At 43.1% G+C, this 27,048-nt stretch overlaps 1 protein-coding gene across 2 annotated transcripts in view; it reads right to left on the reverse strand.

The window, feature by feature from the left end:
- Nucleotides 1-1,509: 1,509 nt before the first annotated feature.
- Nucleotides 1,510-27,048, reverse strand: part of LOC140076981 (uncharacterized) — a 68,223-nt gene continuing 42,684 nt past the window's right edge. The window contains exons 10-13 of one of the 2 annotated variants that reach the window (XM_072123800.1): nucleotides 15,240-15,363; nucleotides 11,983-12,147; nucleotides 4,197-7,296; nucleotides 1,510-1,908 (exon numbers count right to left, since the gene is read on the reverse strand). In XM_072123800.1, coding sequence (XP_071979901.1) covers nucleotides 5,008-7,296; nucleotides 11,983-12,147; nucleotides 15,240-15,363 — 2,578 coding nt within the window. In that variant the 3' untranslated portion in view covers nucleotides 1,510-1,908; nucleotides 4,197-5,007. Of the gene's footprint in view, nucleotides 1,995-4,196; nucleotides 7,297-11,982; nucleotides 12,148-15,239; nucleotides 15,364-27,048 lie in introns of both variants that reach the window. The other variant, XM_072123801.1, reaches the window with a different exon arrangement.

A 27,048-nucleotide genomic window follows, 5' to 3' on the forward strand; every position in this document is an offset into this window, starting at 1 on the left:
ATTTAAAATGGCCCTGGAAAAAACTATAAAAGTGGCCCCATTTTATGGGCGGAGTCAAAACAAGTGGGTGTGGTCAGATAATGTGGATGGGGTTATAACAGACAAATTGTTGGTACATGGCATTACTGGAAAAGATGTTCTTGTTTTGCATTAAGTGAATTTAATGTGCAAAGAATGTGACCTGTCGTTCAGTAAATGATGCAAACACACGACCCGATAAGCCTTAAATACCTTTCCCCTGTGCCATACATGTACAATTCAGAGAAAGAATATATTGATACTGCCTCCTATGTACAGGAATAATGCTACAATAACACATTCAATCCTGCCTTCTATATACAAAATAAAACTACTACCATACCTTCTCCCATATACAAGCCAACTACTATAATACTGCCCCCTATGTACAAGAATATAACTACTATAATACTGCCCTCTATGTATAAGGATATAACTACTATAATACTGCCCCCTATGTACAGGAATATAACTACTATAATACTGCCCCCTATGTACAGGAATATAACTACTATAATACTGCCCCCTATGTACAAGAATATAACTACTATAATACTGCCCCCTATGTACAAGAATATAACTACTATAATACTGCCCACTATGTACAAGAATATAACTACTATAATACTGCCTCCTATGTACAAGAATATAACTACTATAATACTGCCCCCTATGTACAAGAATATAACTACTTTAATACTGCCCCCTATGTACAGGAATATAACTACTATAATACTGCCCCCTATGTACAAGAATATAACTACTATAATACTGCCCCCTATGTACAAGAATATAACTACTATAATACTGCCCCGTATGTACAAGAATATAACTACTATAATACTTCCCCTATGTACAGGAATATAACTACTATAATACTGCCCCCTAAGTACAAGAGTATAACTACTGTAATACTGCCCCCTATGTACAAGAATATAACTACTGTAATACTGTCCCCTATGTACAAGAATATAACTACTATAATACTGCCCCTATGTACAAGAATATAACTACTATAATACTGCCCCCTATGTACAAGAATATAACTACTATAATACTGCCCCCTATGTACAAGAATATAACTACTATAATACTGTCCCCTAAGTACAAGAGTATAACTACTGTAATACTGCCCCCTATGTACAAGAATATAACTACTGTAATACTGTCCCCTATGTACAAGAATATAACTACTATAATACTGCCCCTATGTACAAGAATATAACTACTATAATACTGCCCCTATGTACAGGAATATAACTACTATAATACTGCCCCCTATGTACAAGAATATAACTACTATAATACTGCCCCCTATGTACAAGAATATAACTACTATAATACTACCCCCTATGTACAAGAATATAACTACTATAATACTGCCCCTATGTACAGGAATATAACTACTATAATACTGCCCCTATGTACAGGAATATAACTACTATAATACTGCCCCCTATGTACAAGACTATAACTACTATAATACTGCCCCCTATGTACAAGAATATAACTACTATAATACTGCCCCCTACGTACAAGAATATAACTACTATAATACTGCACCCTATGTACAAGAATATAACTACTATAATACTGCCCCCTATGTACAGGAATATAACGACTATAATACTGCCCCCTATGTACAGGAATATAACTACTATAATACTGCTCCATATGTACAGGAATATAACTACTATAATACTACATATATAAACAGAAGCGAACATGAAAAAAATCAGTATTTATCATATACAGCTACAAAAAACACATGAGATCCTCACCTTTTGCATCCAGTGACATCAGGTGACGTCTCCCCGGATTGTTCTCGTTCCTCATCTTCTCCTTTAGTTCCACCATCACCTTGTCTCTTCCTCCAGGTACACAGCTTTCCTGCAGAGTTTACCACACAGACGTCTTATGTTCTGCACTTTCCCATTGTCCCTTCTTCTGCTGCCACCAATACTGTGCCCCAAATACTGTAATAGAGCCCCCTACAATATTAGTACCACACAAATAGTGCCCCATAATGTAACATACTGTAATAGTATAGGATATTTTATTTCTTCTTTCTATCCTTTAACCCCCTTAAGTCCCCCAACCCCCCACCCCAGTATTGATAGAGCTCCGACTATGACCCAGGCGTAATAATAATGGCCCCAGTCTGCCCCAGACATAGAATTAATGGCCCCAGCCTACCCCAGACATAGAATTAATGGCCCCAGCCTACCCCAGACATAGAATTAATGGCCCCAGCCTACCCCAGACATAGAATTAATGGCCCCAGCCTGCCCCAGACATAGAATTAATGTCCCCAGCCTGCCCCAGACATAGAATTAATGGCCCCAGCCTACCCCAGACATAGAATTAATGGCCCCAGCCTGCCCCAGACATAGAATTAATGGCCCCAGCCTACCCCAGACATAGAATTAATGGCCCCAGCCTACCCCAGACATAGAATTAATGGCCTCAGCCTACCCCAAACATAGAATTAATGGCCCAAGCCTACCCCAAACATAGAATTAATGGCCCCAGCCTACCCCAGACATAGAATTAATGGCCCCAGCCTACCCCAGACATAGAATTAATGGCCCCAGCCTACCCCAGACATAGAATTAATGGCCCCAGCCTACCCCAGACATAGAATTAATGTCCCCAGCCTGCCCCAGACATAGAATTAATGGCCCCAGCCTACCCCAGACATAGAATTAATGGCCCCAGCCTGCCCCAGACATAGAATTAATGGCCCCAGCCTACCCCAGACATAGAATTAATGGCCTCAGCCTACCCCAGACATAGAATTAATGGCCCCAGCCTACCCCAGACATAGAATTAATGGCCCCAGCCTGCCCCAGACATAGAATTAATGGCCCCAGCCTACCCCAGACATAGAATTAATGGCCTCAGCCTACCCCAGACATAGAATTAATGGCCCAAGCCTACCCCAATCATAGAATTAATGGCCCCAGCCTACCCCAGACATAGAATTAATGGCCCCAGCCTACCCCAGACATAGAATTAATGGCCCCAGCCTACCCCAGACATAGAATTAATGGCCCCAGCCTACCCCAGACATAGAATTAATGTCCCCAGCCTGCCCCAGACATAGAATTAATGGCCCCAGCCTACCCCAGACATAGAATTAATGGCCCCAGCCTACCCCAGACATAGAATTAATGGCCCCAGCCTACCCCAGACATAGAATTAATGGCCCCAGCCTGCCCCAGAAAAAGAATTAATGGACCCAGCCTGCCCCAGACATAGAATTAATGCCTCCTGACAGCCCCAGATATTGAATAATGCCCCCCCCCGCACGCCCCAGACATATAATTAATGCCCCCTGCCCGCCCCAAATATAGAATAATGCCCCCCCCCGCCAGACAAATAATCAATGCCCCTTGCTAGCCCCAGATATAGAATAATGCCCCCCCCCTCAGACATATAATCAATGCCCCCTGCCAGCCCCAGAAATAGAATAAGGCCCCTCCTCGCACGCCCCAGACATATAATCAATGCCCCAGATATAGAATAACGCCCCCCCCCGCCCCAGACATATAATTTATGCCTCCTGCCAGCCCCAGATAAAGAATAATGCCCCCCCCCGCCCCAGATAAATAATAATGTCCCCCCCCGCCCCAGATAAATAATAATGTCCCCCCCCCCCGCCCCAGATAAATAATAATGTCCCCCCCCCGCCCCAGATAAATAATAATGTCCCCGCCCCAGACATATAATTTATGCCCCCTGCCAGCCCCAGATAAAGAATAATGCCCCCCCCCCGCCCCAGATAAATAATAATCCCCCCCCCCAGATAAATAATAATGTCCCCCCCCACCCCAGATAAATAATAATGTCCCCCCCCCGCCCCAGACATATAATTTATGCCCCCTGCCAGCCCCAGATAAAGAATAATGCCCCCCCCCCGCCCCAGATAAATAATAATGTCCCCCCCCGCCCCAGATAATAATAATGTCCCCCCCCCCCCGCCCCAGACATATAATTTATGCCCCCTGCCAGCCCCAGATAAAGAATAATGTCCCCCCCCCGCCCCAGACATATAATGTATGCCCCCTGCCAGCCCCACATAAAGAATAATGTCACACACCCCCCCCCCCCCGCCCCAGATAAAGATTTAATGTCCCAATTCTATAATTTAACAAAAAAAAACCCATAATACTCACCTCTATGGCGCAGGTTCGTCTCGTCCCCGGTCTTCAGCAGCTTGGTGTAGAGGCGCGGGATAGTGACGTCACTGCTCCGCGCCTCTCACATCAAGCCGCGGAGCTACATGGAGGCAGGCTGACATCTGGTAGGTGTCAGCGCTCCTCCACTGAGTGTATACACAGACGCAGAAGCAGCAGCGCTGCGCTGCGTCTGTGTACTAATCTATAGTACCTGCATCTTATGATGCAGGTACTATAGATTAGATGAAAAGTTGAAGGGAGGGAGGGAGTGCGGACCGGCCCCGGACGAGCTCCGCACCGGCCCCACACCGGCCCAGGACCGACCGGCCCACCGGGAAAATTCCCGGTGGGTACTATGGCCAGTCCGCCCCTGATAAATACTGTACCACTCCTCACCCCAGGGTGTAAGAGAACAAACCCTAATAACCAGATATGGAATGAACAGTCATTTCTGTATTCACAAATGTATAAAAATAAATATCTTTCATGTGGAAACGTCATTGTGAATAAACAATATTCCAAGGCAATTGTCATACATTAAATAATCACACATTCAGTTTAGAGAGTACCTTCTACCAGAGTCTTCATACAAGATCGTGTGTTGTGTTATGTTACTTAAGCGCAGTATCTCTTCCTCTAGGTTAGTTCCTCATTGTGCAGCTGTAGTATAAAGCACACTGCTAGTGTAAAGACGTCATTTACTGGGTGTCTGCTTCCCTTAGCTTAAACAATTCCCTTTCTATGGCTTTGTGCTTTCATATCTGCCACTACTGATATCTCTTTTTTGTTATTAATGGGCCCATTTTTTTCACCTCCATATCGGGTGGCTATCCGTATATGTGTTTCTTGTCCCCCGTGTGAGGGTTGTATTGACCTCATAGTGTTTAATAACATGAACAGCTACACGAGGCACAGAATTAGATTTCTTAGGTGAAACTTGTGATGACCAGACTTCCACTTTGAGTGTGGAAGGAACAGTGGTCCTAGAATTTGTAGAGGGGCTTCTGTTGCTCTCAGATTTCCCATAGTCATTATTATTTACATTTGAAGCCTCCTTCTCCCTGAAGGTGCCCGTAGTTTTGCCTTGGGTTGATTTACCTGCTCCAGCAGTTGACAGACTTATTTTTTGTGGTATCTTGCTATCTTTGCTGTCTTTTTGCCTAAAAGAGACATTAGGTTGTTTAATGACAGATGGACCCACTGATCCCATGGCCAAGTCTTTGGTTAAAGGAACTCTTCTAATCCCCAAGTCATTTGTTTTGGATTTCTTTGGGATGCTTCTTCCATTTCTCCCTAATAAAGAGTTTTTGATGGTATCACCGCTCTTGAGCTCCAAAGTATTCTTGTTACTTCCTGTATTGTTCTCCAGGATCGGTTCTGGTCTAACACTATTTGCTTTTTCGGAGGTATTTCTTAATTCCCTTTTCCATTTAGAGCAAGGATTGTGTGTTTCTTTCTGGACCACAGGATGCACATCTTTAACACTCTTTGAAATAGAATTAGATTCCATATACTGCAGCCCTCTTGAGGATTCGTTTTGAAGATCCTCATTCTTTTCTTTTGTTGGCAAAATGTGGTCGTTCATTTCTCTAGGTATAGGAGATTGTCTAACAGGCAATGGCTCCATCTGTTTTATCTTGGACATAAAACATCCTGGCTGTGATCTTCGAAGTTTAGGAGTCTCAGATTTATTAGCTATGTGATTTTGATTGAGTGTTTCAAATCTTGGAATTGTTGATGGACTGGATGACTGGGAGACAGGAAGAGCTACTGAGTGTCTAGTGTCCCGCACTGAAGATTTTACTGATGTTTGTTTAATTGCTTTAGCAGTCACTTGGGTTATTGTTTTGGTAGTCTTAGGTGTATTTGTTGATTCTGACACAAGTCTATTTGTCTGTTTGGAAGATGTTGTTGCATGCAGGTCAGACAATTGCTCAAGGTTCTCTGATTCAATATGGTCCAAAACCTGTAAGGAGGTCTCATTTCTGGGTTTGTTTCCTGAACTTTCGTTAGATTTGCTTGGTGTGTGTGACTTCCCTTGAGCAACTGCCTGCATGGAGGGTTCAGATGTATATTGCATAACTGATTTTTTATTGACCTCATGAATTTCATGACCAACAAGACGTTCTGAAAATGTCAAAGTCTTAGGATCAGTGAGACAGAGCTGTCTTTGTAAATATGACTGATCTAGTGCTTGGAAGTCACTTTTATGCCTCTCATTTTCTATAATTTGCTTGGAAACCTGAACTTTCAAAGTATCTGAATGTACTGGCATTGGCTTAATTAGTAATTGGGCGGTACATTTAGGTTCTGTAAGTAATGTTGATTCTTGGGGAGATGTAGTTGTACAGTACTGTGATGACATTTGGATATTTTCTCCATCTGAGGACTGTTTTGATACCTCAGGTACCACCGAATTCTTGTCAGACGGGTGTATTCTACTATTTCTTAGGGTGTCTGATGATTTATCAGATTTTAGATCAGATGGTTGTAAGGAATTCTCAAGTAACTCTGATATATCCTGGAGTTGGGTCCTATCACATAGTACGTGCTGCTGAACTGCTAAATGTGCAGACATATTTTTATCAAGTTGCTGCCCAGAAGATTCATATGTTTCAGGAGAAAGCTGAAAGATTTCAGTCTTCTCCTTTGCTACCAACAAACTGACTTTCTGAGTGTCAACTTTGGCTTCTGATCGGCAAGAAATACAATTTTTTGCAACAAGTAATTGATCATTTCTATTGTTGCTTTCAGTTTTCACATTCTTATGACCTTTAAACTCCATCTGTTGCATCAGAACACGCTCAGACACCTTCCTCATCTGGTCGGCAGTCTTCTGGTCACAGTGTTCCTCACTCCAGTCATTATAGGATATAGACGGCTTTGCACTGTTCCATCCCAAAGAACGCATCCTACACACACGTCTTCCTAAAGGTCTACGTGAGTTACGTAGGTTCCTCTCCAGCGTAAGTTCAAGTTCATCTTTTGACTGACTGGCTTCCAGTGCACTACAAGTAGCCATTGAGTGTCTTTTCTGTAAGCGCGTTTTCTCCCATTCTTTTCGTCGTTCTTCTTCTTGTTCCCGTTGTTTATTTTCCTACATGAAAATCATTAAAATTAGGACTACAATTATGAAGGTTATCTTTTATTTTTACTAATGAATCTCTGTATTTACCATGCAAAGCTAAATTACACATTGTAATGGCAACAAAACTCACTCTTCGATTGTCCGTTAGCCTCCAATCCAACCAATGTGCCTCCTAAAAAATAATTCATCTTTTTCCTAACATATTTTTTGTTACAGTACTTACATTCCCTGACAAAAACTGTTCTTGGGATCCTTTGCTATTAACTTCTTAAAGGACATCTACCATCAGATTATTACTTACCTCACCATCACCTTCCAGTGTGTGTACCAATCATCTTTTTTATAACTTCGAATGGCAGAATTTCACTGAAATATAAACTTATAACATATGAAAATTAGCATGAAGTGCTCTACAGAGCAACACCAGGCTCTGCCGTGATATAATTTATTCACGCCCCGGGACGGCTGACTCTGCCACAAGAGGGCTCTCTCTGCAAATCTTGCCCAAGCACGATAATAACATTCCCTGAGAGAGGACATGAATAAATTATGCTACGGCATAGCCTAGAAGTGCACCTCAGGCTAATTTGCATATGTTATAAACTTATGTTAAATTGAAATGTGGCCATTGAAAGCTACAAGAAAAGAAGATTGAGACACATGGGAAGGGGAGGTAAGAATAATCATCTACCATCAGGTAATCAGATAGCAGATTCGTTAACTTATTCATTCCCTACCTTAAAAAATCTATAACTTTTTAATTTTTCAGTGTAAAGAGCTGTGTGTATTTTCTGAGTAACAAGTTGTACTTCTTAGTGACGGTATTTATTATTTCATGCCGTGTACTGGGAAGTGGGAAATATGGTGATATTGTTGAAAAAACACATTTGCGACATTTTCTTGTGGGCTCCTTTTTTACGGCATTCACTGTGTGCTCCAAATTATACATCTTCTTTATTCTTTGGCTTGGCACGATCAATGGGATAACACATTTATACCCAATTATTTTCCATTTTTTATATTTTGATAGATTGGACATTTTGGGCGCAGCAATTCCTAACATGTTCATAATTTTATTTGGGTTTTTTTTATATCAGTTCAGGGGAAAAGGGGGTAATTTGAACTTTTAGGGGTTTTTTTCTATTTTTTTACTATTTTTTTAGATTCCCTAGGGTACTTTATCCCTAGATTCTGATTGCGTCTACCATCCACTCCAATGCTACTGTATTGCAGTATACTTAGAATTTTCTATAGATATGTAAAGGTCTACCACTTGCACATTGTTATATATCTTCAGCAATGACAGATCTTGGATCCTGAGCACACAGATTGTGATGAGAAAGTGTGCACTACGCAGACCGATTCCCCTGCAAGTCCTGCAGCCTCGGGAGAATATTGCAAGACCTGTGATGATGTCATGTGTTACAAGACTTGCAGGGGAAGTCCGTGCACAGAGCTGCATCTGAGAGGCGAGGTGGAAACATGATAAGGCCTAAGGCAGTGGTGGCGAACCTATGGCACAGGTGCCAGAGGTGGCACTCTGAGCCCTTTCTGTGGGCACCCAGGCCTCCAAGTATCTTCCTGCAGTCCCAGATACCCCATGACTTGCTGTGCACAGAGCTATATTAAAGCGACAGCGCTACCTGGGACTACTGGAGGAGTGGGAAGGTGTGGACAGATCTGGATTATCATTGTAGCTCCTGCTCCGGCCCTGACAATTCTTCCTGTTTATGGGACCCTAAAGGGAAGCTACAATGATTATCCAAATTTCTTCTATTCTCTGCTTTATTGGTGTCCTCAGGGTGCTGGTATGAATGAAAGCTGTGACAGAACAGGGAATATGAATCATGAATTCAATTTCTGTGTTGGCACTTTACGAAAAATAAGTGGGTCTTGGTTTTAGTTTGGGCACTCGGTCTCTAAAAGGTTCACCATCGCTGGCCTAAGGGAAGGGGGAGCAACTGTGTGGGCACATTACTGGGGGGGATATGTAGGCACATTACTGGGGGGATGTGTGTGGGAACATTACTGGGGGGATTTGTGGGGGACACTACTGGGGGGCTGTTTGGCACATTACTGGGGGGCTGTGTGGGCACATTACTGAGAACATGTGTGGGGGCCATTACTGGGGGGCTGTATCAGGACATTACTGGTGGGCTGTGTGGGCACATTACTGGAGGGCTGTGTGGGGGATATTAATGGGGAGCTGTTTGGGGGACATTACTGGGGGGAGGTGTGGGCAAATTACTGGGGGCTATGTGGGCACATTACTGGGGGGCTGTGTGGGGGACATTACTGCGGGCTGTGTGTGAACATTAGTAGGGGGAATGTGTGTGGACAAAACTCTGTAATGACCTTCTGTGATCCAGAAAACCCATAGCTTTCTCTCCTCCTTTCGCCAAGTAAAGCCGCGATTGCAGAGATGGGTCTGTGCGATCTGCCTGTGAACACTATCTGCTGCTAAGGTGGTGGCACGTGATGACATCATAGAGTGTGTGCAGAGCGTGTCTTTGCCTGTGCCACTCTCATAATCAATTTATGCATGTTTTACACAGATACAATTGATTATCTTCTCATGTCATGGACCTGTAGTTTGCTGTCTGGCGGATGCAAGTCCTCTCCAGATCCAGTTGCGGTCGCATCCCATGCAACCCTGATCATTACGCCCCTCCCTCCATAATAGTAATTCCTTTATTTATGTATAGCGCACACAGATTAGGCAGTGCTACACGGAGCTTGCCAAATTAATCCCTGTACCCATGGGGCACACAATCTAATCAACCTACCAGTATGTTTTGGAGTGTGGGGGTAACTGGAGGACCTGGAGGAAACCCACCCAAACACATAGAAAACATACAAACTCTTTGCAGATGTTGATCTAGATGGGACTTGAACCCAGGCCCCAGCGATGCAAAGCTGTAGTGCTAACCACTGAGCCACCATGCTGCCCATATACATGCATGCTCAGTTCGTCTGAGCAAGAATGTATTCTTACTGAGTAGTGTGAATAAATTGCAGCTGATCTCCCTTAAAAACAAAGCATCAGGGTAACTCATCATAACCATTTACATATAACCATTTAAGATAAATGGCTGGCCCCATGGGTTCATGGGATACATTACTTAGGATCCGTTTGGGTACATTACTGGGGGTCTGTGTGGGCACATTACTGGGGGTCTGTGTGGGCACATTACCTGGGGTCTGTGTGGGCACACTACTGGGGGTCTGTGTGGACACACTACTGGGGGTCTGTGTGGGCACACTACTGGGGGTCTGTGTGGGCACACTACTGGGGGTCTGTGTGGGCACACTACTGGGGGTCTGTGTGGGCACATTACTGGGGGTCTGTGTGGGCACATTACTGGTGGTCTGTGTGGGCACACTACTGCTGGTCTGTGTGGGAACACTACTGGGGGTCTGTGTGGGTACATTACTGGGGGTCTGTGTGGATACATTACTGGGGGGTCTGTGTGGGCACATTACTCAGACCAGGCTTGAGAAAGCGCCTTTCCGTGGAGTGCACCCCCGTTGTCCTGGATTCTTTCCTGCTTCCTACCCTGGTGAGTGCCGTTTTCATCTCTTTATTTGGGTTAGTATTTACATTACAGTTTATTGCATTTATACACTAATAACATGTATTTCATGTATGTCACTTTTTTCTGTTTGACAACCCCTGCTATAAGCCATCCTAAGCAGTAATAAATAATCATCAATAATATTGATAATATATAACTAAAGATTTACAAAGCCTTGTCCGCCAGTTTTCTTTACTGTCTGTCTTTCAGACAGTCTTTATCACTGTTCTCATCGTGTGAGTAGCTTTCACATGCTTATGTCACACATAATTGTAACGGGAGACAGATTAGTGCTTCCTCCGCTTTTAGAAAAACACCTAGATCAATATTATTATAAATAAACTGCTCATTGCTTAAACCCTCATCTGTATCGAACAGGACAGATTTTTTTTGTATGTATTTTATAATTGTAGCTCCAGATAAAAAAAAAAAAATTTGCCCCAGTAACCAAAGTTTTTTGCTGTAATGGGAACAAGGATTATCAATTAAGTTTCATTACAGACACTTTACAGCTTATCATTGCAACCTGGGACAATACTAAAGTATCCAGAGAGCTTCACCAAAGGTCGCATAGGTCCTTCTGTAACTAGGGGTCATCTGTAAGTCAGGTGTTCTGAATGGACATCAATCACCAGATCAAGGATTGTAAACCAAGCACACCGACATACTGGTGTGTGCCCCTTCTGGCAGGATCTGCTCTTCTTTTAGCTTCTTATGCCCTGTTTTTTAAGGCTTTTAAAATTATGCAAATGAGCCTGAGGGGCTCCAGACTCCATAGGAGTTAATGGAGCCTGGAGCCCTGCAGGCTCATTTGCATAATTGTTAGTTTGATTTACAATCTTTGATGTGTCCTTTAAGTAGAGGAGCGCCTGTAAATGTATTATTTCAGTTAGTGCTGGTGCTTTCCTGGGCTCAGGGATTACAATAGTACAAAGAAAAGATTTCCAGAATGGAGCTAGAGGATAAATAGTTGTGATGTAGATGTAGAGTGTAATTCAGAATGTGATATAACACTTCTTTGGCTCTTGTACAGCAGTTCTATTAATGTCATGCATGATATTTCCCATCTCTACCTGTCACATAGTGGAGCATAAGCAGCTGTGCTTTTCCGTTGACTCACCTTGATGGCTAGCTGAAATTTTTGACAAAAGCAACTGAATACTTTGCAGCACTCCTCCAAGTGGAACATGTCTTCATCCTCACAAAGAAATTCACATAGATTATGTCTAGAGACTTGCAAAGCATCTAATTCTTTCTGTACCTCTTGCAACTGGTGATCAGCATACTGAGGAAGAATATATTATTGTTACAACTATATATAATCATAAACTTTATACTTAAAAAATATTTCACAGGTAATGGAAAAATGAATATCCATCAACTTTGACACTAAAACGTAATGCACCGGATTGTATTACACCTATATATACTCTATATATTTAGATTGTAGCTTCTCTAAGTGCACTGGCGGTATCTTTACAATGCTACAGTGTTCAAAGCTTCAAAGCCTCTCACCTCTGAGTAAAAGCTGTTGCAGATTTTCAGTTGAATATTACAGCAGTTTTTCAGAGCAGAGGGGCACAGCATTGTAAGGACACTCTCTCAGTCAAGCTACAATCTACAAGGACAATTCCATTTTCTCAGTCCTGCAGCTGCTAACAACAATAGGGGCCCTTTTTACCCTTTTACCCTTTAAAGGAAATCTACCATCAAAATCAAGCATGATAATCCAGGGTCACTTAATCATAGACCCAGGCACTGTGACTGCGGTAATCCTATTATATTTGCTATCCTTCTTCTCCTTTCTTCTAAAAACAACTTTAAAAATTATTGCTGATGAGCCTAAAGGGCTTTCTTAGCTCCTCCGTGATCTGGCTTTAGAAACTGTTGCACTTTCTCCCCTCCCCCCCCCCCCCACCTCAGCACTTGCAAAATGAGCGGGAAGTGCTCATAAGAATCATTAAGAACCAACGATACAGGCAATTAAAGACATAGGACCAAATTTATCACGGCTTGTACGTCTGAAAACAGGTGTACAAGCCATAATTTACTTGCCCAATTTGCAGGTTGGGCGGAGAGGGGGTTGGTGCTGCGGTGTGCAGAGAGCCGGCACGGTGTATTCCCGTGCACTGCGCACTGTCTACAGCCTACACCAAAAATCTATCCAATGATACCAAACTTGGCCCCCATCAACTTTAAAATTTTAAATCAAATTACATTTCAATGTACTATTCAAGTCATTTTCATTCAAAAAATGATGCTGTAGTCCCTGAAAATCCAAATTGGTAAAAAGATGTTCAAAAATGAGGATATTCAGAGAAATACACATCAGATTGAAAAACAATAACATGTGACAAATATTTCTTAACCCCTTAGCGCTCAGCGCCATACTAGTACGGGGTGCACTACTACGGAGCCGAGCAGGCATCGGGAGTTGTGGGATGTCAGCGGTAACCGCTTGACCGCAGCATTCAACTTGCCTGCCAGGGGTCTCTGCCCCACGATCGTCCCCACACACATCATCTTCAGGGGGCGCCGATCGTTTCTATGCCAGCCCTGAGGTTTGACCCCAGGGCTGTCTGCAGGCAGTGCCTGTAAGATGCACGTGCTTAGGCTGACAATGCTAATACACTGCAATACATCAGTATTGCAGAGTATTATTATGAACAAGCAATCAGATGATTGCTTGTTCATGTCCCATGGTGGAACTAATAAAAATGTAAAAACAATGTTATTAAATGAAAAATAAATTAATAAATTAATAAAAATGCCCATAAGCCCCAAAACATATAAAGAGACATACGATATAGACTTTTTTGTGCATTATAACATAAACCCCACATATATAGTATCACCACGTCTGTAACAACCTGTAGAATAAAAGTAAATCATTACTGAACCCGTACAATGAACGACCGTAAAAAAAAAAGAAAAACAGTTACAAACCCACCAAAAATTATGATTTTTACCTATTTAATCCCACAAAATATGCAATAAAAAATGATAAAAAACATATGTACTCCAGAATGATACTGTTGCAAAGTACAACATGTCCCGCAAAAAACAAGCCATCAACCAGCTCCATAGCCAAAAACCTAAAAATGTTATGCCAAGACATTAATCATTTTTTCTTTTTTTTTTTGTAAATAAATGCAAAACTTATCATCCAAAATTTACCACTAAAATGAAGTAGAACACGTGAGGCAAAAACTCATAATCGCTTTCATAAGTAACAGTGTTCAAAAGTTATAACCATATAAAGCGACGCAAGTCAGAATACAAAAAATGGGGCTGAGCCTTAAGCTACAAAATGGCTGCGTCCTTAATGATACTAAAATTGACTCTGTGTTTTCACCCCAGGGAGATACATTTTTTATATAAAAACTACATTCAGCATAACCCAGGAACAATGACGTGGACATAGTAGTTTTCTGCTCTCTTCAGGGTTCTAGTTTAATGTGAGTCCCTGGTTTCTCATACATCGGAGAGATTGATTAACTTAAGTCTCCTCCGCTGGAGATGGGGTTTATTCTTGTTGCCTACAAAGTTTTTAAATATCAAATCCTCTACATTAAGTGCTTGAATTTGGTAAGGTCAGAAAAAATATTGCAGATGTCTATTTTTAGATTTTGGATCTGATGTGTATTTTTCGAAATATCTCCCTTTTCAATGTTTTTGCACACATTTCGATTTTGGGCGATTACCGCGCCATCTGTCAGCAAAATTAAAAAAAGAGGTCAAATTAATGTAAATTTTCCTGGGGAATCTGAATCTGCAACAAATGGTCTTTCCATTTAAGATTTATCACACATATAGTATATATATATATAGATCATATTATTGCACATACAGTGTATACACATCATATATATACACATGTCTATCATTTTAATACACTATATACAGTATATATATATATATATATATATATATATATATATTTATATATATTTCCTGGTTGTCCTCAGGCAGCACTGAATGGGTTAAGTCTATGATCTCCTATTGGACAGAAGATAACAATTAATTAGCAATAGTGATTGGCAGGCTGACTCCCTATAAGAAAACCCCAACAGTGTAGCCTGTTGTATTATCTATACACATAAAAAATATTAATACTGTATTTTTCGGACTATAAGGCGCACCGGATTATAAGGCGCACCATCAATAAATGCCTGCTAAATCGTGTAGGTTCATCTATAAGGCGCACCGGATTATAAGGCGCACCTGAATTTAAGGATGAATGACCAGCAGGTGGCAGACCTGTGCACAGTTCAAGGAGAGCAGAGCCGAAGCCAGTCTACAAGAACTCCCATATGAACCCTCACACACCTACATTTCAGTTTCCCACATAAATCACAAGGCTCATTCTTAGTTCACCTCTAGAAATTCCTCCATTTGTATTCTTAGCTCTTGTAGCTCTGGCGCAGTCAGTGTCTGATGAATTGAAGTTATCCGAGACTGTAGCCTGTCAAACTCCTCCAGCAAGCCATCTTCAGACAACCTGGAAGGAAGAAACCGAACTGGTCAGACACATAAATAAACCACTGTGTATGTGTAACTACCAGCCTATAATAGAACATAAAGGAATCTGAAAACCACATCCAAAAGGAATGTTACTGCTTGGGTCATTAGGTTCTTTTAGGAAATATTATTCTTGCAGTCCAGCAAAGATGAAAGACGTAAAAGCTGCTGAGAATTCATCATACATTATCATTAGAATGACTGGGGAATGTCTGCTGCTCTTGGATATCTTGTAATGATGAGTTCATAGAAAATGGAGAGTATATTAAATCAATAGGCGGTGCAGAGTGTGCCAAGGGCTGTTTCACAGCGCCAAATTCACAGTTTGAAACTTGCATCTATCGAACTGAATCTCATCTCTTGGTTTTCTTCCTATCTCTTTGAACACACTTTCAGTGTCTCCTTTTCAGGATCTCAGGGCTCAGTCCTAGGTCCTCTCCTCTTCTCCCTCTATACTGCCCCCATTGGACAAACCATCAGCAGATATGGTTTCCAGTATCATCTCTATGCTGATGATACCCAGCTGTTTACTTCTGCACGTAACATCACCCCTGCCTTACTACAGAACACTAGAGAATGTCTATACCATCATGTCCACTCTCTTCTTGAAACTTAATCTTTCTAAGACTGAACCTCTTATCTTTCCACCATCTACTAACCGACCCAACCCTGACCTCTCCATCTCGGTCTGTGGGATCACTATAGCATCGAGGCAGCAGGCCCGCTGTCCTTTACACCATATATTCAATCTCTCGCTCGCTCTTGCCGCATGCATCTCAGAAACATCTCCAGAATCCGACCATTTCTGACAATTGACTTCTAAAATGTTAATTGTTGCGCTTATTCACTCTCCACTAGACTACTGTAACTCCCTACTAATCGCTCTTCCACTCGCTAAACTCTCTCCTCTACAATCTATTCTTAAAGCAGCATCCAGGCTCTTCTTTCAGACCAAATGCTGCACGGATGCCTCTAGTCTGTGCCAATCAATGCACCCAACCTCCAAAGTTTCAAAAGTGCTCTTACGGCAGGCCTATCACACTTGCTAACTGCATGAAATGTCAACTCTCCCTTTACTAATCCATCCTATGTCCTATCTCCCATTTGTTATCCGGCAAATATAATATATACCAAAAATATATACCAAGCTCCAGGCTTCTCTGCAGTCATTCTCACCTTGGACCCTGTATATAAGATGGCAGCTAATGGGTGGTTCTAGCAGCAGAATTTTAATTTATTAAATTATTTATTAAATTATTTTATATTGTTCCCTTATAAAGAATGACTGGACCATAACACAGTCTCTTTCACCTCTCGTGTCACCCCCTTCACTCCTATGACTGGACTCTGTAATTTAGTATTATATTTGTATATGTCCCCTATGATTTGTAAAGTGCTTTGGAATATGATGGCGCTATAAAAATAAAGATTATTATTATCCTTAGCTTGGTTCAGCTCCCTGGGGTTTAGGCAGGTAAATGTGGCTGCAATATGGTTACTATGTTAAACAACCCTGAGGATGCAGTCACACGTGGCGCTTGCTTGAATTGTGTTTAGAAAAACGTATGACGGTGAGGATTTGCCTGATCACGTATGCGTTTCTAATGAAATACATGAAATCAGTATTGAGCGCCCAATGTTTTGCATGTAAACAAGTAGAAAACCCTGGGTGCTCTTTACCCACATATCATGCACCCTGAGGTGCCCATACTAGATATTGAAAAACAATGGGCCCCATTTATCAGTGTCTTAGAGCAAAACTGTTCTAGGTAATCATGGCATCCAATCAGAGCTCAGCTTTTATTTTATTAACTGCCAATTTGCCATGAGTAACTAGAACAGTTTTGCTCTCGGACACTTTTGATGAACCTCCCACATTGTGGTCCTTTATCAGGGCCGGCGCTATGGGTAGGCAAAGGGGGCAATTGCCAAGGGCCCCTGAAAGAGGAGAATGTCTTCTTTTAAATGAATCTTGAATTGTGTTTCTAGGTGCCATGGATCCAAAGATATTCAGGTTTAAAGTAAGAATATCAGGTGCCATTTATATATATAAATCACTTCCAATGGCAGTTTAACAGTTATTATCTCCATTTTCCTGATACTTAAAAACACACATATAGATTCATATAAAAGAGGAGACTCTCTTCTTTCATAGGAAACAAGAAGTGAGGTTCTATGTGTCACAGAGCCAGAGATACAGCCCCCTGAAGTGTAGCCCCCTCCAGATTCTTAGCCATCAGGCTACAGGGAGAATTTGCTGCACACAGGAGCTGCTGCACCTCACAGATAATGGAAATATTCACTTTATATGTTACTTCATTTTGAGAAGGGATAATATCACCTAATATTCATGTTTTTAACCATTCTCTATGCAGAACTATCCAGGGCCAGATTATAGGCGGGGCTCCCGGGGCTAGAGCCCCGGGGCCCCCACCATCTTGCCCCCCCAGGGGGCCCCCACCAGATCACCCCCCCTGGGCCATGGCTCCTCTGCCGCCACCTCCCAGAGCTGTCCGCCCGACCATGGCACAGGTGACCGCCTCCCCGCATGGCCGAGGCGTCTGCCCCCCGCACAGGTTCCCACCTCCCTGCCCGCCCAACTCGCTGCATGGTTAGGCCTCCCCGCCCGCTCGTAACCCCGCTCGCGCTCGTTCTCCCCAGCCCGAACAAGCGGCCGCCCTCCGCAACCCCCCCTCCCCCGCCTGAACAAGCGGTCGCCCTCCGCTCCCCAACCCCCCCAGAAATGTGGCCGTCCTCCGCTCCCCGACCCCCCCAGAAATGCGGCTGTCCTCCGCTCCCCCCCCCCACCAGCGGAACAAGCGCCCTTCCTCCACTCCAAACCCCCCACCCGCGCCCGAACAAGCGCCCGTCCTCCGCTCCTCGCACCCCCCCCCCCTCCAGCGGCGGATCAAGCGGCCTTCCTCCGCTCGCATCCACCACATCCCCCCCCCCAGCTGTAAGAAGCGTTCATCCTCCGCTCCTCCTCCCCCCCGGCGGAACAAGAAGCAGCGGTCGCCCTCCGCTCTCCCTACAACCACCCCCCCCCCCCCCCGGCAGAACAAGCAGCTGCCGTCCATCCTCCCCCCGGCGGAACAAGCAGCAGCGACCGTCCTCCGCTCTTCCCCCCCTTCCCCCGGCAGAACAAGCAGCTGCCGTCCTCCGCTCCCCCCCCCCCCCCCCCGCGGAACAAGCGGCTGACCTCCGCTCCTACTACCCGGCCGAACATGCGACCCCCCCCCTCTCCCGTCCAAACCAGCAACCGACCGACCCCCCCACGCCGAAGACCCGCCTGACCCGACAGCCAGTCATCCTAAAAGGGTAAGTATACACTACATATGTATTTATCTGTATTTATATATGATGTATATACTGTGTATATGTGTATAAATGCATCTACTGTGTGTATATATGCATCTACTGTCTATATATTTATATACTGTGTTTATATGCATCTACTGTCTATATATGTATATACTGTGTATATGTGTATATATGCATCTACTGTGTATATGTGTATATACTGTGTATATGTGTATATATGTATATACTGTGTATATGTGTATACAGGCAGTCCCCGGGTTACATACAAGATAGGTTCTGTAGGTTTGTTCTTAAGTTGAGTTTGTATGTAAGTCGGACCCGTATACTTTATTATTGTAATCCCAGTCCAAATTTTTTTGGTCTCTGTGACAATTGGATTTTAAAAATGTTGGATTGTCATAAGAACCGGAATAAACAATAAATCTTAATTACAGGCTCCATTGATAACTGTTAAAGCCGTTTATTGTAGCCTAGGGCTAAAGTACAGTAAATTACCAAAATCCAGAGGTCCGTTTGTAACTAGGGGTCGTATGTAAGTCAGGTGTTCTTAAGTAGGGGACCGCCTGTATATGCATCTACTGTCTATATTTGTATATACTGTGTATATGTGTATATATGCATCTACTGTGTATATGTGTATATACTGTGTATATGTGTATACATGCATCTACTGTCTATATATGTATATACTGGGGGTCATTTATTAAGGGCCCGATTCGCGTTTTCCCGACGTGTTACCCGAATATTTCCGTTTTGCGCCGCTTGTACTTAAATTGCCCCGGGATTTTGGCGCACGCGATCGGATTGTGGCGCATCGGCGCTGGCATGCGCGCGACGGAAATCGGGGGGCGTGGCCGAACGAAAACCCGACGTATTCGGAAAAACCGCCGCATTTAAAAACCGAAAATGTGTCGCATAAGGACCGCTTACCTTCACCTGGTCCAGCTCGGTGCATTCCGGCGCGATGAGTTTACTTTCAGCGCAGCAGCGCCACCTGGTGGACGGCGGAAGAACTACCTTATTAAATCCCGGCCGGACCCGAATCCAGAGCGGAGAAGCCGCCGCTGGAACGCGAATGGACCGGGTAAGTAAATTTGCCCCACTGTGTATATGTGTATATATGCATCTACTGTCTATATATGTATATACTGTGTATATGTGTATATATGCATCTACTGTCTATATATGTATATACTGTATATATATGCATTTACTGTTTTTATACACGCATATATTTGTATAAGCATATATATGTGCACATTTAAAAATATATATATATATATATATATATATATATATGATGTATGTTTATGTTTATATGCTGTGTATATGGTATGTATGTATATGCTCCGTATACTGAATGTGTGTGTATTTCCCGTATGTCTGTGAAAATGCTGTATATACTGAATGTGTGTGTATTTGCTGTATGTGTGTATATTGGGGGAGAGGCAGCTGTATGTAGGTGTGTTACTGGAGAGGCATGTGTATGTAGCTGTGTTACTGGGGATGAGGCGGCTGTATGTAGGTGTGTTACTGGAGAGGCATGTGTATGTAGCTGTGTTACTGGGGATGAGACGGCTGTATGTAGCTGTGTTACTGGGGATGAGGCGGCTGTATGTAGCTGTGTTACTGGGGATGAGGCGGCTGTATGTAGCTGTGCTACTGGGGATGAGGCGGCTGTATGTAGCTGTGTTACTGGGGATGAGGCGGCTGTATGTAGCTGTGTTACTGGGGGTGAGGCGGCTGTATGTAGCTGTGTTACTGGGGATGAGGCGGCTGTATGTAGCTGTGTTACTGGAGAGGCATGTGTATGTAGCTGTGTTACTGGGGGGTGAGGCGGCTGTATGTAGCTGTGTTACTGGAGAGGCATGTGTATGTAGCGGTGTTACTGGGGATGAGGTGGCTGTATGTAGCTGTGTTACTGGGGATGAGGCGGCTGTATGTAGCTGTGTTACTGGGGATGAGGCGGCTGTATGTAGCTGTGTTACTGGGGGTGAGGCGGCTGTATGTAGCTGTGTTACTGGGGATGAGGCGGCTGTATGTAGCTGTGTTACTGGAGAGGCATGTGTATGTAGCTGTGTTACTGGGGGGTGAGGCGGCTGTATGTAGCTGTGTTACTGGAGAGGCATGTGTATGTAGCTGTGTTACTGGGGGGTGAGGCGGCTGTATGTAGCTGTGTTACTGGAGAGGCATGTGTATGTAGCGGTGTTACTGGGGATGAGGTGGCTGTATGTAGCTGTGTTACTGGGGATGAGGCGGCTGTATGTAGCTGTGTTACTGGGGATGAGGCGGCTGTATGTAGCTGTGTTACTGGGGGTGAGGCGGCTGTATGTAGCTGTGTTACTGGGGATGAGGCGGCTGTATGTAGCTGTGTTACTGGAGAGGCATGTGTATGTAGCTGTGTTACTGGGGGGTGAGGCGGCTGTATGTAGCTGTGTTACTGGAGAGGCATGTGTATGTAGCGGTGTTACTGGGGATGAGGTGGCTGTATGTAGCTGTGTTACTGGGGATGAGGCGGCTGTATGTAGCTGTGTTACTGGGGGTGAGGTGGCTGTATGTAGCTGTGTTACTGGGGATGAGGCGGCTGTATGTAGCTGTAATACTGGGGGTGAGGCGGCTGTATGTAGCTGTGTTACTGGGGGTGAGGGGGCAGTATGTAGCTGTGTTACTGGGGGGCGAGGCGGCTGTATGTAGCTGTGTTACTGTGAGCGAGGCGGCTGTATGTAGCTGTGTTACTGGTGAGGCGGCTGTAATGTAGCTGTGTTACTGGGGGCGAGGCGGCTGTATGTAGCTGTGTTACTAGGGGTGATGCGGCTGTATGTAGCTGTGTTACTGGGGGTGATGCGGCTGTATGTAGCTGTGTTACTGGGGATGAGGCGGCTGTATATAGCTGTGTTACTGGGGGTGATGCGGCTGTATGTAGCTGTGTTACTGGGGGTGATGCGGCTGTATGTAGCTGTGTTACTGGGGGTGATGCGGCTGTATGTAGTTGTGTTACTGGGGGTGATGCCGCTGTATGTAGCTGTGTTACTGGGGGTGATGCCGCTGTATGTAGCTGTGTTACTGGGGGCGAGGTGGCTGTATGTAGCTGTGTTACTGGGGGCGAGGCGGCTGTATGTAGCTGTGTTACTGGGGGTGATGCGGCTGTATGTAGCTGTGTTACTGGGGGTGATGCGGCTGTATGTAGCTGTGTTACTGGGGGTGATGCGGCTGTATGTAGCTGTGTTACTGGGGGTGATGCGGCTGTATGTAGCTGTGTTACTCGGGGTGAGGCGGCTGTATGTAGCTGTGTTACTGGGAGCGAGGCGGCTGTATGTAGCTGTGTTACTGGGGATGAGGCGGCTGTATGTAGCTGTGTTACTGGGGGCGTTGCGTCTGTATTTAGCTGTGTTACTGGGGGTGAGGCGGCTGTATGTAGCTGTGTTACTGGGGGTGAGGCGGCTGTATGTAGATGTGTTACTACGGATGAAGCGGCTGTATGTAGCTGTGTTACTACGGATGAGGCGGCTGTATGTAGCTGTGTTACTGGGGGCCAGGCGGCTGTATGTAGCTGTGTTACTGGGGGTGAGGCGGCTGTATGTAGCTGTGTTACTACGGATGAGGCGGCTGTATGTAGCTGTGTTACTACGGATGAGGCGGCTGTATGTAGCTGTGTTAATATGGATGAGACGGCTGTATGTAGCTGTGTTACTGGGGGTGAGGCAGCTGTATGTAGCTGTGTTACTGGCGAGGCGGCTGTATGTAGCTGTGTTACTGGGGGTGAGGCGGCTGTATGTAGCTGAGTGACTGGGGGTGAGGCGGCTGTATGTAGCTGTGTTACTGGGGGCGAGGCGGCTGTATGTAGCTGTGTTACTGGGGGTGAGGCGGCTGTATGTAGCTGAGTGACTGGGGGTGAGGCGGCTGTATGTAGCTGTGTTACTGGGGGCGAGGCGGCTGTATATAGATGCATTACTGGGGATCAGGCGGCTGTATGTAGCGGTGTTACTGTGTGGATTGTGTGCAGGAAGACGTGTATGCACGCTGCACACAGTGGGGGCCTCCACCAGATTTTGCGCCCAGGGGCCCCCACCAACCTTAATCTGGCCCTGGAACTATCTAAGAACACACTTTCTCTCTTGTTGCCTTTTATTTTGTGATAGTTTTTTTTGTTGGGAAAATTGACTGATATGATGAACATTCAATCCTCTTCACCTAATGTGACTACACCGCGACCAGAACATGCCCATAAAGTTATATGTAACACCAAAAACACACACATGTCCTGGAATAAAGTTTTTATTTCCCACCATCCTCCATTATTTACACCTATGTTTCCACTCAGATTCTTATGAAGGGTTCTGGTATTGTGCGGATAATACAATGGCGCACATCTAAAAGTGACATTTGTTATCTCATTAGCTTGGTTTATATATAGTTATTTATTTGGGTGACCATTGTGTAAGGGAACATACAATGATAGATCTCTGTGACGCTCAGTGCAATTTTCTGCAGTTCCCTTTGCTGCATATTTTGGTGAATATACACTTGGGGGGTCTGTATGATCTCCTCACATCTTACTGTTTTAGGAAAGTATATTTTCTTTATATAAGTATTCTGGATTTGTACATATTTTAGAGGAAATTTTGAATGTTAATTGCCAAATGCATCGTCTGCTTTCAAAATTATATAGGTTATATAGGCGCCTTTACTTTTTATTCTGTTTTATTGCTATATTTTGCAGGTTGTGACTGTCTTAAAATTTCTATCTGAAAAGCAGATATCTAGTTATTACAGTTTTAGTCATATTATGCGGATTTATTTATGTGAACATATCAATAGGGCAACATTTGTGAACTCTGTACATGTCCATCTATTACATTTAGGAAATGTGAAGGTAAATATTTTCTGTTTGGAACAAATTTTTTGCCATCAAAGTCAAATTTTAAGTATTTTTTATAAAATGTCATCAAATGTCAATCAAAATTGCATGAAGGCGCCTATGTTTATAAACTGTATGATGCAATTTTGAAAATGGGGCAAGTGCCTGGTTTCAGAAAATATCGGTCCCTGTCCCCAATAGGCCTCACAGTCTAATCAACCTACCAGTAATTTTTTGGAGTGTAGGAGGGAACCGGAGGACCAGGAGGAAACCCACGCAGACACAGAGAGAACATACAAACTCTTTGCAGATGTTGACCAGCGCTGCAAGGCGGTAGTGCTAACCACTGAGCCACCATGCTGCCCATCAATCTCCCTATGATCTATCTCGTATAAAATTCTCCAAAATTACAGTTTGTTTTACCATACTAAAGGGAGCCTCTTGCTGACTGTGACTGGCTTTATTTTGGGGCCCCACTTTTAGTTTTGCCCAGGGCCCCACTTTGTCTAGAACCGGCCATGTCCTTTATCCCTTCTTGGGGATTGTGCTATCCACATAGCAGATAGCACATACCAGATAGTATGTCAATCAGTGAACAGGACAACCCACTGGACTCCTAGGTCAGGATTTAAAGGAATGCAAGAAGTTATTGATTTTGTTTCTCACAAAACTGCAACGTCTTCTAGAACATGCTACCTGCAGATTATATTGCATTTTTCAAGTGACAGGTCACCTGTAAGCGATAAGGAAGCCTAAGGACACCCAGAAAAGATGCATACTGCGCAAAGCTTTATGCTTCTGGGAAAAATTTTACAGTGAAAAATCTGCATCGGAAATGGATTACTGCGGCAGATTTAGAATCTATAACATGTCGATTTATTGCTGTGCATTCAGGATTTGAAATATAACCTTGCTGGATCTGGAATTAAAGGAAATCTACCACATGGATTCAGTATTTTACACCATGCACACTTACAAGCTGGTTTGTGTCCCCGTGAAATAGGAACCATTCTTCCTATCAGCTTAAAAATTATTTAAATAAGCCTCTATGACACTGAAGCACCTTCTGCCTCCTTTGTATGCAGGGCCAGGTTTAGATAAAGTGGAGGCCTGGGCAAAACTAAAAGTGGGACCCCAAAATAAAGCTATTTCATAAACAGTAAAATTGCTGACTTTAGTCCTGCAATATAATAACACTTTGTTGTAGAAGTATGGTAAGGCAATCTGTAATATAAAACTGTATGAGAATTTAATAGGAAATAGATAGATGGGGGGGGGGGGTAGATTGATTATATAAGATAAATATGAAATATAATAGATTCATAGACAGATGATAGATAGATTTATTGATGCAGAAATATAAACTAGATGATAGAAGATAGATATCAGAGATAGATACAGTAAAAGAGAAATAGAAGATTGCTTGATAGTTGGATAGATAGCTAGATAGAAGATAGATATGATAGATAATAAATAGGAGATAGGTAGATATAAGATATATAGATAAATAGACAAAAAGTTAGATAAAGATATATGGCTAGATAGACATACTGTATACATATATATATATGCATTTAACCAAGGGATATTAAAGGAGCTGTACACCCGGCCCTGCTTGTATGCCAATTATGCACGTCTCTATTCGGCGATACTGCCTGCCTCCTCCCTTCCCAGTAACATCATTATGAGCAGACAACAGAGCCAGACAGGGCTTCTGTGATGTAAACGCAGGGGGAAATTTATCATACGACAGCCAATGTCCCAACGGATACATTAAGAGGCTTAAGCCTCTTACAGTGTTCGGTGGGTGGCATTGCCACTGGCAAAACTATGCCAGGTCCGGTAGTTTTGCACAAAAACCTGCAAACAAATGTACTTTAAAAAAAAAAAAAAAAAAAGGAAACAGGCACATTTTCAAAAACCCAACTACCAGAAAATCTGGGAGATCTCGATTGCATCCACATTTGTTCATCCAGATTTACTGAAAGGAGATATATCTGGAGAGAAATTCTAACAATTTGACTGCAGATGCCTTGACTTGCAGGTGATTCTCCATCTTTACTGCACATGTATACTACTCGATACTCACTACAAAGTAAAATTTCAAGCCAAATAATGAGGAGGGGAAAGTGATCTCAAAAAAGCAAACCATTTTCTTGCATTCAGCTCCATACATAGACATATATATCTTTATGGGTGACTTCAAACAACTGTAAATGATTGCTCCCTTTAAATAACAATAAAGCTTATAGCTAAGGCTTAAAGATAAATGATTCAATGATTTCTCCAACCTTTGCAGGCACATCTGGTAGATGTAAAAGCGATATAAAATGTGAACCATGGAAACATAGCAACATATGCGGAAAGAAAGTATGGCTGCCTGATCCAAAGCAGATTAAGTTTATACATATGAATGTACAAGCATATCCTTAAAGAGGACCTGTTACCCTAAACTGCTAGCTTTATCGGAACCTTCCGATAAAGCTAGCAAACACTGCACTGCTATTCCCCTTAGAACGCCGGACTAGCTTGCAGTGGTCCTGCTTATTCATTAGGGTTGACGACATGTTTATTGATCATTCACCAGTAAACATAAGTTAATTCATACATAAAAAACAAGTCTTACAGTTAGTTACTACGTATTACATAGATTAATTCATACAAGGCAATCTTACAGTTAGTTACTACTTATTACTATATAGAGATGAAATCGACATTATTTCCTAAACATGAATTGTCAACAGATATATTAATGGAGGAAAAATCCTCCCATCATCGTACTTCCCCTAATACTTAAATATGGCACATGTTTAACCAAGAAAAGAAGAGAGAAAGAAAAAAAAAAAAAAAAAGAGAAAAAGAAAGAATAGATCTAGTATACTAGCAGGAGTCGGGTTACTACAACCGGACCAGAGGAGGTATCTCAACTCATCTGCTGCACTACCCAGGTTGAGGTTAAAATTGAAAGAGCATATTTGGGTTCATATGTTCAAAATTAGCCACAGACGCCAATTATGTTTAAAATGTTTACTTCTTATTATGCCTTGTTCCCACATATACATTTCGTAGCGATGGCATTCATTCATATTCTCTATTATTGAGTCTCTATTAAACTGGCTAGCAGATTTCCATTGCTTTGCAATAATCATTCTCACCACCGCACATAGTCTACTTATTAGCCATTTCTCGTTCTCAGAAAACCCCCTTGAATATATATCTAGTAGAGCAATGGCAGGGCAAGGTGGGGTATAGGTATTTCTTATTATTGAGATAAGATCGAAGGCATAGTTCCATATATGCACCACTCGATCACAAGTCCACCACATATGTAGAGTTGATGCTATAGCCGTACATCCTCTCCAGCAATGCTCGCTGGCATCTTGATTAACCTTTGCAAGTTTTTGGGGGCTTATATACCACCTACTCCTAATTTTAAACAAATTATCCATATGATTTGTACATCGCATGTTCCTATTTGAATCCTCT

This window comes from Engystomops pustulosus, chromosome 9 (genome assembly GCF_040894005.1).
Source record: "Engystomops pustulosus chromosome 9, aEngPut4.maternal, whole genome shotgun sequence".
NCBI classification, from domain to species: Eukaryota; Metazoa; Chordata; class Amphibia; order Anura; family Leptodactylidae; genus Engystomops; species Engystomops pustulosus.